The 13,310-nt window shown below is 46.4% G+C and overlaps 1 protein-coding gene across 2 annotated transcripts in view; it reads left to right on the top strand.

Moving 5' to 3' along the window:
- Positions 1 to 6,695, top strand: part of LOC117882524 (TNFAIP3-interacting protein 3-like) — a 24,669-nt gene extending 17,974 nt beyond the window's left edge. Inside the window, exons 5-7 of one of the 2 annotated variants that reach the window (XM_034780881.1) lie at positions 2,084 to 2,251; positions 3,176 to 3,301; positions 5,625 to 6,695. In XM_034780881.1, coding sequence (XP_034636772.1) covers positions 2,084 to 2,251; positions 3,176 to 3,301; positions 5,625 to 5,885 — 555 coding nt within the window. In that variant the 3' untranslated portion in view covers positions 5,886 to 6,695. Of the gene's footprint in view, positions 1 to 2,083; positions 2,324 to 3,175; positions 3,302 to 5,624 lie in introns of both variants that reach the window. The other variant, XM_034780880.1, reaches the window with a different exon arrangement.
- The last annotated feature ends 6,615 nt before the right edge of the window (positions 6,696 to 13,310 follow it).

Genomic DNA, 13,310 nt, shown 5'->3' with positions numbered 1-13,310 from the left:
TTGAACGAGGCTCTATAGGGAGAAGCAGCGCGTGCACCGCGGGCACTCGGGATCTCCCCCTCCCTCCCAGGCTCTCAAACCCGGGAGGGAGGGCGAGCAGCAGTGTGCGAGCGGCAGCAGCGGAGGTGAGTTAGGGCGACCGAGGCACATTTTTAGGGGCGGCATGACCCGTGCCAGAATGCCGCCCCTAAAAATGTGCCCCCCAAGCACCAGTTTGTTTTGCTGGTGCCTAGAGCCAGCCCTGAAGAACGGGGACTGTACCAAAGCTGCAGTGTTACAAACACAACTGAAAGTGATTCATTGGGTTGGAAGAGTCCAACTTTATTATTGCATAGAAAACAGCCACCACCTCCATTTTCACTCAGGGAGGGCAAGGAACCCCACACTCTTTAGACCAGCTCCTAGCTGTAGTCTCAAAGGCCACCTGTGCTTGGCATTTGTCATATTGCTAGGTGTGAAAGACACCAGGTCAGTGCTGATGCACAGCCCTGGCTTTGACAATGTCCCGGAGCCATGCAAGTTGCTGCAGCATGTAGCCAACTCTATTAACAACAACGCACTAAGCAAGTTTGACTCAGCCGAAATTACTGAGCTTCGGGATGCAAAAATCAGAATGAAAGAAGCAAAGAAATATTCTCAGTAGCACAAAGAGTCCAGCTCCCACCACAATCCCGTCTTCTTATAACGGGATGGCCTGGTGCTCAGAGCAGGTTTAGAAGACATGGAGATCAGAACACCCACTCTACACCAGCATTCTCTGGGTGGGGCTAGAACAGGAGTGGGAGAATTATTGACAATGTATATGCCTCATCATGTGACCTCACCAGCTTGTCAGCACCTATAATTTCTCTTTCTTCCCCTGACTTTCCGAAGGATTCCGGTTCCATCTATCCTGGCTTTGAAGTACAGATAACCACACCTACTAGAATTGCACCCAAATGTGCTCCAGAGTTTGGCTGGCCAGCATGGATGGGGATCCAACTGTGTTAAAACAACAGTGCTCAAACCTGGCTAGGAATCGAGGCTAGATCGAGGCTCCACTATAGATTGGTCCCATCCACACTGGCCAGCCAAACTCTACTAGATTATTTCAGCTACAGACATGCTGAAGCTTTCAAACACTGCTTGAGAGCCAGTGCAGATATCTTATTTTGTTGTTATTTGTATTAGAGTAACATCTACGGGCCCCAGGTTGTGTCCCTGTTCTGCTAAGCTCTGGCCAAACACAAGAGAGTTTAGATTCTAAACAGGAGGGGAAACTGAGGCAGAGTGGGGCAGTGACTTGCCCACGGTCACACAGCAGGTCAGTGGCAGAACTGAGACTAGAATCCACATCTCCCAACTTCCAGGCCACACCTATCCACTGGTCCAACTGTTTCCCTATATCATACAATAGCCTTATTTTGCTAAGCCCATTGTTTCAGGTGGCTCTTAGATGGAGTTGCTGGTAGCAGAGAGATGTGGTCTTGAACAGTTCAGTTGCCCTCCAGTTAGAACGGCTCATGATCCAAAATTATATTGGAAACAAACTGAAAAATGCAGAGGAGATTCAAATCTCCCCGGAGAGACTGACAGTAAATACAGGTCTTCAGGAGCAAGCTTCTCTGGTAGCATAGAACCCCTTTGTTAGGCTGGGCACCTGGAGACTTTAAATTTACCTTCATGCTTTTCTTACCTGCTGACTCATGCATGGTACCATCTGCTACCATGGGCATGACCTAATTTAGGGCTTCTCAGCTGTTTCCATATCATGGTGCCACATGCAGCCACTCCGAACTGGCCTGTCTTGCTGGCTCCTGCAGCAATGCTACAGGAATAGGAGTGTGGCTTGTGAGGCTCTGCTACCCAAGAATGACTTTGCTATAAGCAACAGATTCAGTGTCAAACACAGCCCCACCCAGCCCCTCCCCCTATTGTCACCTAGAGACCAAACTACTGTCCCTTATCCTAATGTATTGTGACCAGGAAGAGAATGAAACACCCAGGGCCCAATGTACAAGTGACCATTTAGCATTTCTAAGAAGCTGGTCACCAATGCCCTGGATGATGCCAACAGCTGACCTTTAAGCCTTTCCTTCCTTAGGGCTCCGAAGTACTGGCATCTGTGCCCTGGGAGGAATTTGTAGATGCCCAGTTCCCACTTCCCAGAAAGAGCCTGAAGGAGAATTCACCCAAAAAGCACGAAGAAGCCAGTCAGAAAGTGCAGGGGAGTGAGACCTACAAACCCAGGAAGTGCAAGCACTTGACCCAGGTGAATAATAGCTCGGATCCTGTGAAAGAGGTGACTGACCTGAAGGACCAGCTGGAGGCCTTGAAATGCCAGGTAACCAGGGGTCAGCAATGTGTGCATGGTAAAAATTTTGAAGTCTGTGGTAATTTTTCAAAAAATTGAATGACAATGACATGCCCCCCTCCCCATGTCCATCACTAAGTACGGTAATTTTGTCAAGTGTCTGTCATGCAAGATAGTGGTGCCGACCCCTGCAGGTAACTCAGCATCAGTCATGAAGGATGGGTGTTCATGGGGAAAGGGACTGCTGGGGGGTGGGAAAAGGGGAGGAGGAAAAAGAACCTCACTGAAATGTTTGCTCAGGCAGGTGGGAGAGGGAGCTAGTCTCAGGCGAACATCCAAGAGTGGTGCACTACTCCTCTCCAATCTTTCGTAGGAGCGACTGAGTATTGGCTCTGTGCTCTGCTCCTTCACCAGCTCACACCACCCCGCTGCATCATTTTAATCCCCCAGCCTCCTAGCTTGGAGCGACCCTGGAAGCATTCTTCCAGAACCACCTTGTTAGAGTTCAAACAGAGTTGTTTAGTTGCTAGCATGCTGGACCAGGACTTGTGAGACCTGGGTTTTAGTCCCAGCTCTGCCACTGGGTTGCTGGGTAACCTTGGGCATGTCACTGTGTCTCTCTGCTTCACTTTCCCCATCTGTAAATTGGGGATAATGATCCCTAAGTGCTTTGAGATGGCTATATAAGAATGAGGTAGTATTATTGGAGTAGCAAGGGGAAGAAATTAGCATGACCAGTCCCCAAAAGGTGGCAATGACTTTTGCATGACAATCAGCATAAGACTGTAGAATGATCATCCCTTCCTAGCATACTGTCCGGTTACCCAGCCGTGACAGAGCTTCCAAGCCCCTACTGACAGGCATCTCTTCCTGCTTTCACAGACAGAAATTTATGAGGCGGATTACAGGACGGAACACAAAGACCGGGAGCGAATCAAAGCAGAGAATGAGAAGCTACGGAAGAAGGAGGAGGAGATGAGGCAGCAGATGGCACTTCTGCAAGAGCAGGTGAGTCCTCTGAGTGCACTGGTTAGCCTGTTAATGCAACTCAGTTGCAGGGAAGGAAAAGCAACAGCCAGCAACTAGGCTGTATTTGAGGTTCTCTCAATGACGGCAGAATGGATTTAGGAACATGGGGCTTGCCATACTGAATCAGATCACTGATCCTGCTGATTTAGCCTCCTGTCTCTCACATTGACCAGTGCCTCAAGCATAAGAAAATGGGGAAGACCCTCCCTGATATACCTTGCAAGTTTTTCTGCCTCCAGTTAGTGTAGCTGTATGTGCAAGGGAATCCTTTCTGAAACCTGAATGATATCTGATTCTCCATATTGTCTCGGTTTGCAAGTTACAAGTGTTAGCAGGTCCCATTTTCTTATAGTGCGGTGAAGATAGAAGAGCACCTTCCCACTCAACGGATCTGTTCCTGATGTATTTAGAGCCACCACGGAGATATTATGGCGATTGGTGCTGTAGAGCTTAGATCTGCTGCTTTTGATGACAAAACTTTACTGCTGGCTCCACGGAGCCGACACAGCTACCGGGGAACGAGCTCGGGTCGGGTCTGGCTCATGGATTACCAACTTCGTTAGCTAAGGTCCCTCTAAAGTGACATGCTCTGCCCTCAGTCTACAGCTGAATATTTCCAGGAAATACATCAGGTGCAGAGAAGAACCCTGCTTGACTTTCCAATCCCAGCACAAGGCTAAACTGGTAGTTAGAAAGACGTCCTTTTCCTTGTGAGCAGTCAAATGGAGGAACCAGCCACAGTCCCAGTGTCCTTTCAGCCCCGGGCTACTTAAAAAATGAAGAAGGTTGCTTTTTGAAAGCGATGTAAGAAACTCATTCCAGCCACTCTCTTCTTACCATCTGCAACCTCCCCCAATCTTCAGGGTTTAGCGAGTCTGCACCAACTGTCCATCACTGCAGTGCACTGCCAGGCTCCATGCAGTTTAATGACACAAGGCTGCTTGTCCCACTTGTCCTGAAACACTCTCTTGAAGCCAGAGGATTCTTACTAACCAGGGATGCGGATGCTACAAGGGGATTATTTCCTAATCCCTGATGATCTAGCAATCTAGAACATAAGAACAGCCATACTGGGTCAGACCAGTGGTCCATCTAGCCCAGTATCCTGTCTTTCAACAGTAGCCAATGCCAAATGCTTTAAAGGGAATAAACAGGGCAATTATCAAGTGACCCGTTCCCTGTCGCCCAGTCCCAGCATCAGGTAGTCAGAGATTTAGGGACACCTAGAGCATGGAGTTGTGTTCCTGACCATCTTGGCTCCATGAACTTTAGTTCTTTTCTGAATCCAGTTATACCTTCAGCCTTCACAACATCCCTGGCAACGACTTCCACAAATTGACTGTGAAGAAGTACTTCCTTATGTTTGTTTTAAACCTGCCACCTATTAATTTCAGTGGGTGACCCCAGTTCTTGTGTTATGTGACGGAGTAAATAACACTTCCTTATTAACTTTCTCCACACCATTCCTGATTTTATAGACCTCAATCATATTCCCCCCTTAGTTGTCTCTTTTCCAAGCTGAAAAGTCCCAGTCCTTTTAATTTCTCCTCCTATGGAAGCTGTTCCATAGTTGGATTCATTTTTGTTGCCTTGCCCTTCTCTGTGCCTTTTCCATTTCTAATATATCTTTTTTGAGATGGGGTGACTAGAACTGTACACAATATTCCAGGTATTGGTATACTATGGATTTAAATAATGGAATTATGATACTTTCTATCTTACTGTCTATCCCTTTCCTAATGGTTTCTAACACTGTTAGCTTTATTGACTTCTGCTGCATATTGTGGATAGTTTTCTGAAAACATCTGCTCCATGACTCCAAGATCTCTTTCTTGAGTAGTAACAGCTAATTTAGACCCCATCATTTTGTATGTACAGTTTGGACTATGTTTTCCAATGTGCATTCCTTTGCATTTATCAACATTGAATTTCATCTGTGATTTGGTTGCCAAGTTACCCAGTTTTGTGGACCAACACAGTTACAGGGGAATGAGCTGGGGTCAGGCCTGGTCTATGTATTTATATAGTACACAATCACCATGCCAAGTGCTAGGTGGCTGAATAGCTGGAATTGTTATTCTGATCTTTGGAAAGTACTGGCCAGTTGGGATCAGAAAAGAGGAGATAGAAATTATTCCCTCCCCAAATCAGCATGGACTCGGTTTAAACTATGTTCAAAAGTGTTCATGGTTTTAGCTGCACAATAGCTAGTGCCTCAAGTTGCACAGAGTTGGCGAGAGCCACCTCTGGGCTCATCTGCCTCTCCCTGCTCATTTTTGTTTTTCCTTTGCCTTCCTTGCAGCTTAAGATATTTGAGGATGACTTCAGGAAGGAGCGGTCGGACAAGCAACTGCTTCAGCGCCTCCTGAAGAGCAAGGCCAGCCCCAAGGAGCCCATCCTTGTTCATCGCTGCAACAGCCAAGAGAGGCCAGTGGTATCTGCCTTGCCTGCGCACTCCACTTCCTCCACATCCAAGCGGGGCAACTGCAGCAAGCACTGTGAGAAGCACAGCCACAAGCAGGGGGAGTGTGCCAAGCACCACTTGCGGGATGCTGAGGCATAGGCATCCCCATTCAGCAGAGACTACTAGCAAGGAGAGACATATACATCTTCCAGGCAGCACTTCTTAAGCTAACATACATGGTCTCTCCAGCAGTCACCTGCTGCTGGGTGCATGTCTCCAGCCACAGGAACCAGCACTGCTCTCCTGCAGAGGCCATCAGGAGCTGCTTTCAACACCATAGATGCTTTCAGCAGCCACACCTTCCATTGGTTATAGCTCAGACAATCAGGGCTTGAGGTTTCAGCGGCCCCATAGAGCAGAAGCCCAAGTTAATTTACTTGCTTCCTCCCTATTTTTCTCCAAGCTACTGAAATAAGAATGGAAGGTTTGTGCCTGGATTGGAGCTCATCTCTTAGAGCCATCCAAGCAGCTTCACCTTGCTCCCGGGCATCACCTGCTTAAATCTACCTTGCAAGTAATTCTGGGGCAGGGAAAGCTTGACAAGAAGCATGTACATTGCCCCCCACATCAAGAAGAGTGTTGAGAATAAAAGACCCTTGGACACAGGGGATGGAAGTGGGGGTAATGCTAGAGTCTGGAAAGGGTTCACCCCACCCCGCCTTGAGTCCTTAGCTGTAAGTCATCCTATATTCTAGCAATGCCTCCCAGTGCAGCTGCTGCTCCAGCAAAGGGTTTCTCAGTGATTCAATTTCTCAAGGGATTTCAGCAGCTCCCCACTCCAGCCTCAAACTCAGCCAGCAAGGACTGGGGCCAACTGTTACCTTTATTTATTTTAACCAATCTCCTGGATCCCATAGAGTTGGTACTTTATATAAGTGATTAAAAATAAATAAAATAAATACAAATGTCTTCATTTCTTCTGCTTTCTATGTGCTTGTAAGATACAGAGCAAAGACGTGTTCTTCCCCTCATTAAAAAACAGCTGTTGATTTAGGAACCAGCTCCACAGCACTGGAGATGGATGCTATTTACCTACAATGGAAGCAAAAGCATGGTCAGCAGCAGGGCAAACTTCCCCAAGCCTGCCCTGAACAGTCCCCTGGTAGGGGAGAATTCTGTCTGCGTGGCCTCTCTCTGCCTCCTAAAGAAGTGGTCAGCAGGCAGCTGGTTGTGGCCACACTAGTCTGTTTGTGATGTAGGCTGTTGTCCTTTAGGAACTGGACTGAGAACAACTAGTTACAGACTCTGGTTGGCTAGGTCCAGACCACTGACCTACAGCTAAAAGCCCCAAATTCCAGTAAGGGATTTAAAATCCTGTTTGAGGCACATCAGGCTCTCATGTTCCTAGGTACTGCTAACAGCTGAACCAGTTAACTTTGAATGGCAGCCACTGACTGGGCCAGGTTACCTACTTTCCAAAGCAATACCAGGAGGATTTTATGCAATGTTATTTGTGACACAAGATATGCATGTGCTTATGAGATGAATGGACATCTCTGCTCAGATAGCAAAGTGATAAAACTACTTAGAGTACAGATAACCAGGTCAGAGCCATCATATCAGGGTGACAAGCACTTCAGAAAATCCAGCATGTGCTTCAAGAAGGTCTAGCTGTGCGGAAAACATCCAAATAGTGATGTATGGGTCATTCTGGTTCAGCAAACTAGGAACACACTTGTTAAACTGTCTAAAGTTCTGCTTACCAGACAGAGGGGGAAGGTCCTATGGGCAAACCTTTGGGCTCGTGTAGGGAAGTCGCCAACTAACAAAGCATCATTGACCTTGGTGTCAAGTGTGAATCTCAACTCTGAGTTGCATAACCCAGCACCTTCTGTTAACGGTTGGCAAGGTTCAGTTTTCTTGAATGCCATCTTCCTTTGCTAGTCAGCAACATAAGAACAGCCATACTGGGTCAGACCAATAGTCCATCTAGCCCCGTATCCTGTTTCCCGACAGTAGCCAATGCCAGGTGCCCCAGAGGGAATGAACAGAACAGGTAATCATCAAGCAATCCATACCCATTCCCAGCTTCTGGCAACAGAGGCTAGGAACACTTTAGAGCATGGTTTTACATCCCTGCTGATACTGGCTAATAACCATTGATGGACCTAGCAATGCCAAACTGGGTTGAGCTTGATTTATTTTTTTTGTCCCAGAGCAGAGCCATCTATTTTCCAATGCCCATCTCTGCAGAGCATATATCATTTTGCCTTGATACCTCAATACTCCACTCTGCCCATCTGTCTTGGCAGTATAAAGGTGGTGTCAGCGTGGCTGCTTTCTAAGGCGTTGGGGTTTTTTTAAATAACTAGATGAGCCTTTCCTAAATGATTTTTTGCCCTGAAATTGTATCTTGGCAGTTGAATACCAGCATGACAAGTATGTCAGTATTGCTTATTAAGTAGAAACGTTTTATTAAGTAGACGAGCATGTGTCCCTTCCTTCCCAGCCCCCACCCGTACTCCACCCTGCCTCTTGGCATAGTTCCTGTAGCCTTTTAGAAATATGCATTTTCCCAGATAAGTTTGTTCAAACGCCACACATGGCGGCAACACAAACTCAAAAGATTCACAGTTACACAGCTAAGCCTCTCCTTCAATGGCCATCTCAACCCATTTCCCTCACTCCATTTTATGCCAAACCCAACAACACTTTGTGATCCTCCTGCAGAAGGACATAGAGGAGGGCAGAGTGCTTCACAGAAATTCATTCACACTCAGAAAACTGCTGGGAGAGAGCTTTCCTTATCTGATGTTACAGATGGGGGAACTGAGACATAAAGAGACAATGTGACCTGCCCAAGGTCACACAGAGAGGCAGTGTCCGAGCTGGGAATGGAACTCAGGTCTCCCAACTCCTAAACCAAAATGTCCAACTTTTACAACTGTGCTCCACTGGACAACTCCTTCCAGCAGCTCAGTCCTGACTGCACCCCATTGCTGGGGAAAAGGAAGTGCATGGTTATATGAGGTAGTAACACTGGGTGGGTATTAAAAGAGTCCAGGCTGAAAAGAAAGGCACAACTGTGACCCTCTGCAGTACACAGGCCAGAGAATTTCCCCTAGTATTTGCTGCAGTGGAGAGCATTATTCCCCTTTGCAATGTAAGTGAATACAATCAAGTCACCCCAAAATAGGTGCATCTGCTAATGGCCGCTCCTGTGGCACAGAGCTTCAGACTTAATAGGGCCAAATCTCCCTCCTTACCTGCAGTGCTCACTGATCTAATCTCCCCCAGTCAAGTTAGTTCTAGCCTCACGTGCATTTGCCATGCCTCCAGTTTCAACATCAACCACAGATCTGATCATCACTGAACATACAGCAAAAGGACAACTCAGCATAAATTACTCTTTCCTCCTCCCCCCCACCCCAACCTGTGGATTGAAGTTGTGATATGGCAATTACTTTTGACCATTTGAATCTCAGTTTATGGTACAGCCACTCAGCCCCTCTAACTGGATTGTTCTGCAGGTCAGAGACCCTTCTAGCCCAGCCAAGTGCAGCACATTGCTAATAACTCTTGGTGTGCTGAGCATGTATGCAAGTCGTAAAATCAGCACAAATACAGCACAGATACAGCCTTCCTGATAACAGTACTTACATGCCACCCTTCAGCACCCCACTATTTGCATAACCATCCCAGGTACAAAAGTCACAGCCATACGCTCACTAGGATTCCCCACCTTCTGCCCTATTGTACTGAAAGCCTCTTACTTTGCTATGGGGTTGTTCCCTACATGGAAATCCTGATTTGACTATCAAGGAGGTTGTAAATTTCCTCCTTACACTAATTATACAAGATCTTTCAATCAAATGTGCTTCACAAACTTCATACACAGACAGAAATGCAACCACCTCTGGGATAGAGCACAGTAACCCATCAGCACAGAGCACACAGTACAACAGAAGGACATGGGAGGAATTTGGGGCAAGGATACCGCAGCAAACCGCCACAGAACCATGTGGAATAGATGAGTCCTTGATTAAAGTCACAAACCACCTACAGCATGGAACTCCAGGAAGGACAAAGGGCTGAATCAACACTGATGGCAGAATGATAAGGTTGTTCTTTACGTAGTGCATCCGAAGAAGTGAGGTTTTAACTCACGAAAGCTTATGCCCAAATAAATCTGTTAGTCTTTACGTAAAGAACAACAAGGAATCTGGTGGCACCTTAGAGTACTTGCAGGTTCTTTGAGTCCTAGAACTTTTTACATCAAACATGTAATAGTTCATTTGCCCTTCTGCAGCACCACTGAATAGTAGCTTGTTCTTTTCTATACTCCCAGAGTCTACTGCTTGTAACGCCCTGAAATAAGAAGTCTAACCAGGTACTAATTTAGGCCCAACAGTTGCTGGTGAAAGTCTGAATGTGGTTTATTGTTACAATAGTGACCATTTGATAGTTCAGCAGAGAGCGTGTCCTGGGTCAGTAAGTCTTTGGATGGCCCACATCCACACATCCAAATTCATCAGCAAACTCGATGCCAGTTCTAATGGCACAGTGAGAGGCCAACCCATACAGGACTTGCTAATCTCCAAGTACACTCAGTGGGGAAGAGGAGGAGATGCCAATTGTTCAATAAGATCATGGCAAGGGTGGCTTATATCAGGAAACAAGGCACTATCACCCAACCAGAGATGCTGCTTTCAGTGTTTTGTACTTCTGATCATCACAGGAGGTAGGGAACAAGAACCAAGCTAGAATTTTATGCACCCTACCTACTAATGGGAAAAAAAAGTTGCAAACTGTGTTTGCCGCATTTCAAGGACAATGACCAGTCTTTGATATCCATTAAATGCCCAGAGCCTCATGCCATACAGGGACAAGGGGCTGCAGGAGCAGCTTTATAAAATAAAAGGGGTTCTCTGAGCACCACCACAGACACCTCTGTGATCATCAGATCAGTTGATCTTGCAAAATTCTTATAGGAAGTGAAGACTCATTTTTATAAGCCACATTTAAAGAAGGGTAAGAGTTCTACTTTGGATAATAAGTTTTTTCCTCTATGCTGTAGCCTAATTCAGAGCGCAGGGGGAAGCAAGTGGTTACAGAACAAACACAAAAAGAGTGATAGCACTAAGACTTGTACCAAAAGATTATTATAACCTGTACTTTTAAATTTAGAAGGGAACAGCTGAGCCTACAACACCTGCCCCAGCCCTTACAAAACTGTCTTTAATCTAGACAGGTTGCACAGGACCATAGAGATGAGATAATGTGGGAAGAAAGGGTCAGGAGGAGCAGCTTAGAAGGAAAAAGTTATTAGCTACCCAGGTACACTGGGGTTTTACAGTGAGGATTAAGAGTATTTTATATAGCCGGTATCTGAGTGGTTAACCCAATGCAGCATGGTATTCATCTTTAACCTGCTCCCTTAGCATACAGGCATCACAGAGTAATGTTAAATCCTGCATATACTTGAGACACAAAGGCAGCAGAGTAGGGTGACCAGATAGCAAGGGTGAAAAAAAATCGGGGGGGGGGGGGGGAGAATAGGCACCTATATAAGACAGGTTTCAGAGTAGCAGCCGTGTTAGTCTGTTTCCGCAAAAAGAACATTCTTTTTGCTATACAAGACAAATATCGGGACTGTCCCTATAAAATCGGAACATCTGGTCACCCTAGCAGACAGCCCTGAAAAATTTAGTTCCTGCAACATGAGTTGCATTTACATCTTTCACCAAGACTTCTGTTCCATCCACGAGGTGGAGCCAGGCTAGCCACAGAGGTACTGAAATGGTGATTTAAATGCTGTTAGAACAGCTGTGAGGAGCCGATCCAGGCCTATGAAACACTACTTCTGTAACAGCTTCTGTAACAGAATTTCAGCCATCATGTGGCAGGGCCTCACAGATGCCAAAGCTAAACACTGCCCCCTGCCAGCAGCACTTCTAGCTCTGACTGTAAGGGTGCCAACAGATTTTAAACTAATGGTTGCTATTGGACTAAATGCAGAAATAAATACCATCTAACATACTGACAGATAGGTAGAGTAATCCAGTAGCAATTCAGCCTTTGGAGCAGCTGGGGGATGGCATCATTCAGAAAAGTAAGGAAAAATCACCAGTTTAGTCCACTTTCATCACAATTCAGTGTGTAATTCGCACCTGTTCAGCTGGAAGGGCTTTTATGTCAGTTTAAGGATCCATGTCCAGATGCTGCTGCTTTGGCATACTAGCATGAAAAGTGCATGCGTCAGTAGCCTGGCAGCCACCAGGGCCGGCTCCAGGCACCAGCTTACCAAGCAGGTGCTTGGGGCGGCCACTTCAGAGAGGGGTGGCACGTCCAGCTGTATGGCGGCAATTCGGCGGACGGTCCCTTACTCCTGCTCGGAGCGAAGGACCTCCTGCTGAATTGCCGCCGCAGATCGCGATCACAGCTTTTTGTTTTGTTTTGTTTGGCTGCTTGGGGCGGCCAAAACCCTGGAGCCGGCCCTGGTAGCCACAGAATAGCAGCTTGTTTGAAAGGACCCTTACTAAGCACAAATGCACATCAGATGACTGACAGTGCCCCAGCTAACACCACTGTGGGTTTCTACCATAACACCTGCCCTGAGGAGTTTACAGTGTGCAAAGCTGAGCACTGGGCTTCATTTCAGGCTCACACTGATCTGTACAGTAAACACAGGTATGTGGAATGAGGAAGAGAACTTATATCACAGGACCACTTCCAGGACAGATAACATTTTCAATATTGTTCTGCTTTCACATGCTAGCCACAGCCTCATTAAGCTTTCCTGCGAGGGAACCAGAGATGAACAGTTTTCAAACTCAGAGCTACTTTTCCATTTTTTAGCATTCATTTTAGTAATCATGGAAAAGTAACTGTGGGATTTTCTACTCCTGCTGCCATCTCATAATATTTCATCCTTAGAGGTCCAGAATTCAAACATTTTCCTAAACACACAACTCCAACCTGCTCTAACCAGAAGATAGTACTGTTTAGCTGCGTCGGGGGATGGTGAGAGTAAATCTAAGTCAGAACGACAGATTTCTCAGCCTTCAGAGGAGAATGTTCAGAATTTGTAGCTACAGGCCATTTTCTGCTTCCTCAGCAATGTTTGAAGTCTGCAGGAGGAAGGCTCTCAAGTACAGGGTCAGAATCCTTCTTGCTAATTGTTTGGTGGTTTCACTAGTTGAAGTTCCCTGAACTCAGCCAGCATGTTAGCATAGCAGATAAGCACTGAGTCCATCTGCTTTGTCAGAAGAGCACTGAGGATAGTTCTTGGGTGGAAAAAAAAAAAGCAGGAAGAACTCCACTGATTGAATTTAGAACAGAGATAGTAGTCAATAAGATGGAGGGAGGCGTGGCAATTTCACTGCTTGCTGCTAGAAGTAGGGGCCAGATTGAGTTTGTAGTGGCTGGTATATGCCGCACCAACACTTCACATTCCACCTCCTGCCTCTGTCCGCCATATCCTTCTTCCTAGAAGCACTACAGACAACTAAGAACCTTATTGTACTTTTATAGTCCAGTCATAAGTCTCCCAGGTACTCAAATGCCTGACACTTCAATATACAC

Source organism: Trachemys scripta, chromosome 9, assembly GCF_013100865.1.
Source record: "Trachemys scripta elegans isolate TJP31775 chromosome 9, CAS_Tse_1.0, whole genome shotgun sequence".
Lineage (NCBI taxonomy): Eukaryota > Metazoa > Chordata > Testudines > Emydidae > Trachemys > Trachemys scripta.
The sequence above is the reverse complement of the archived record's forward strand: the minus strand, read 5'-3'. Positions and strand labels throughout refer to the sequence as shown.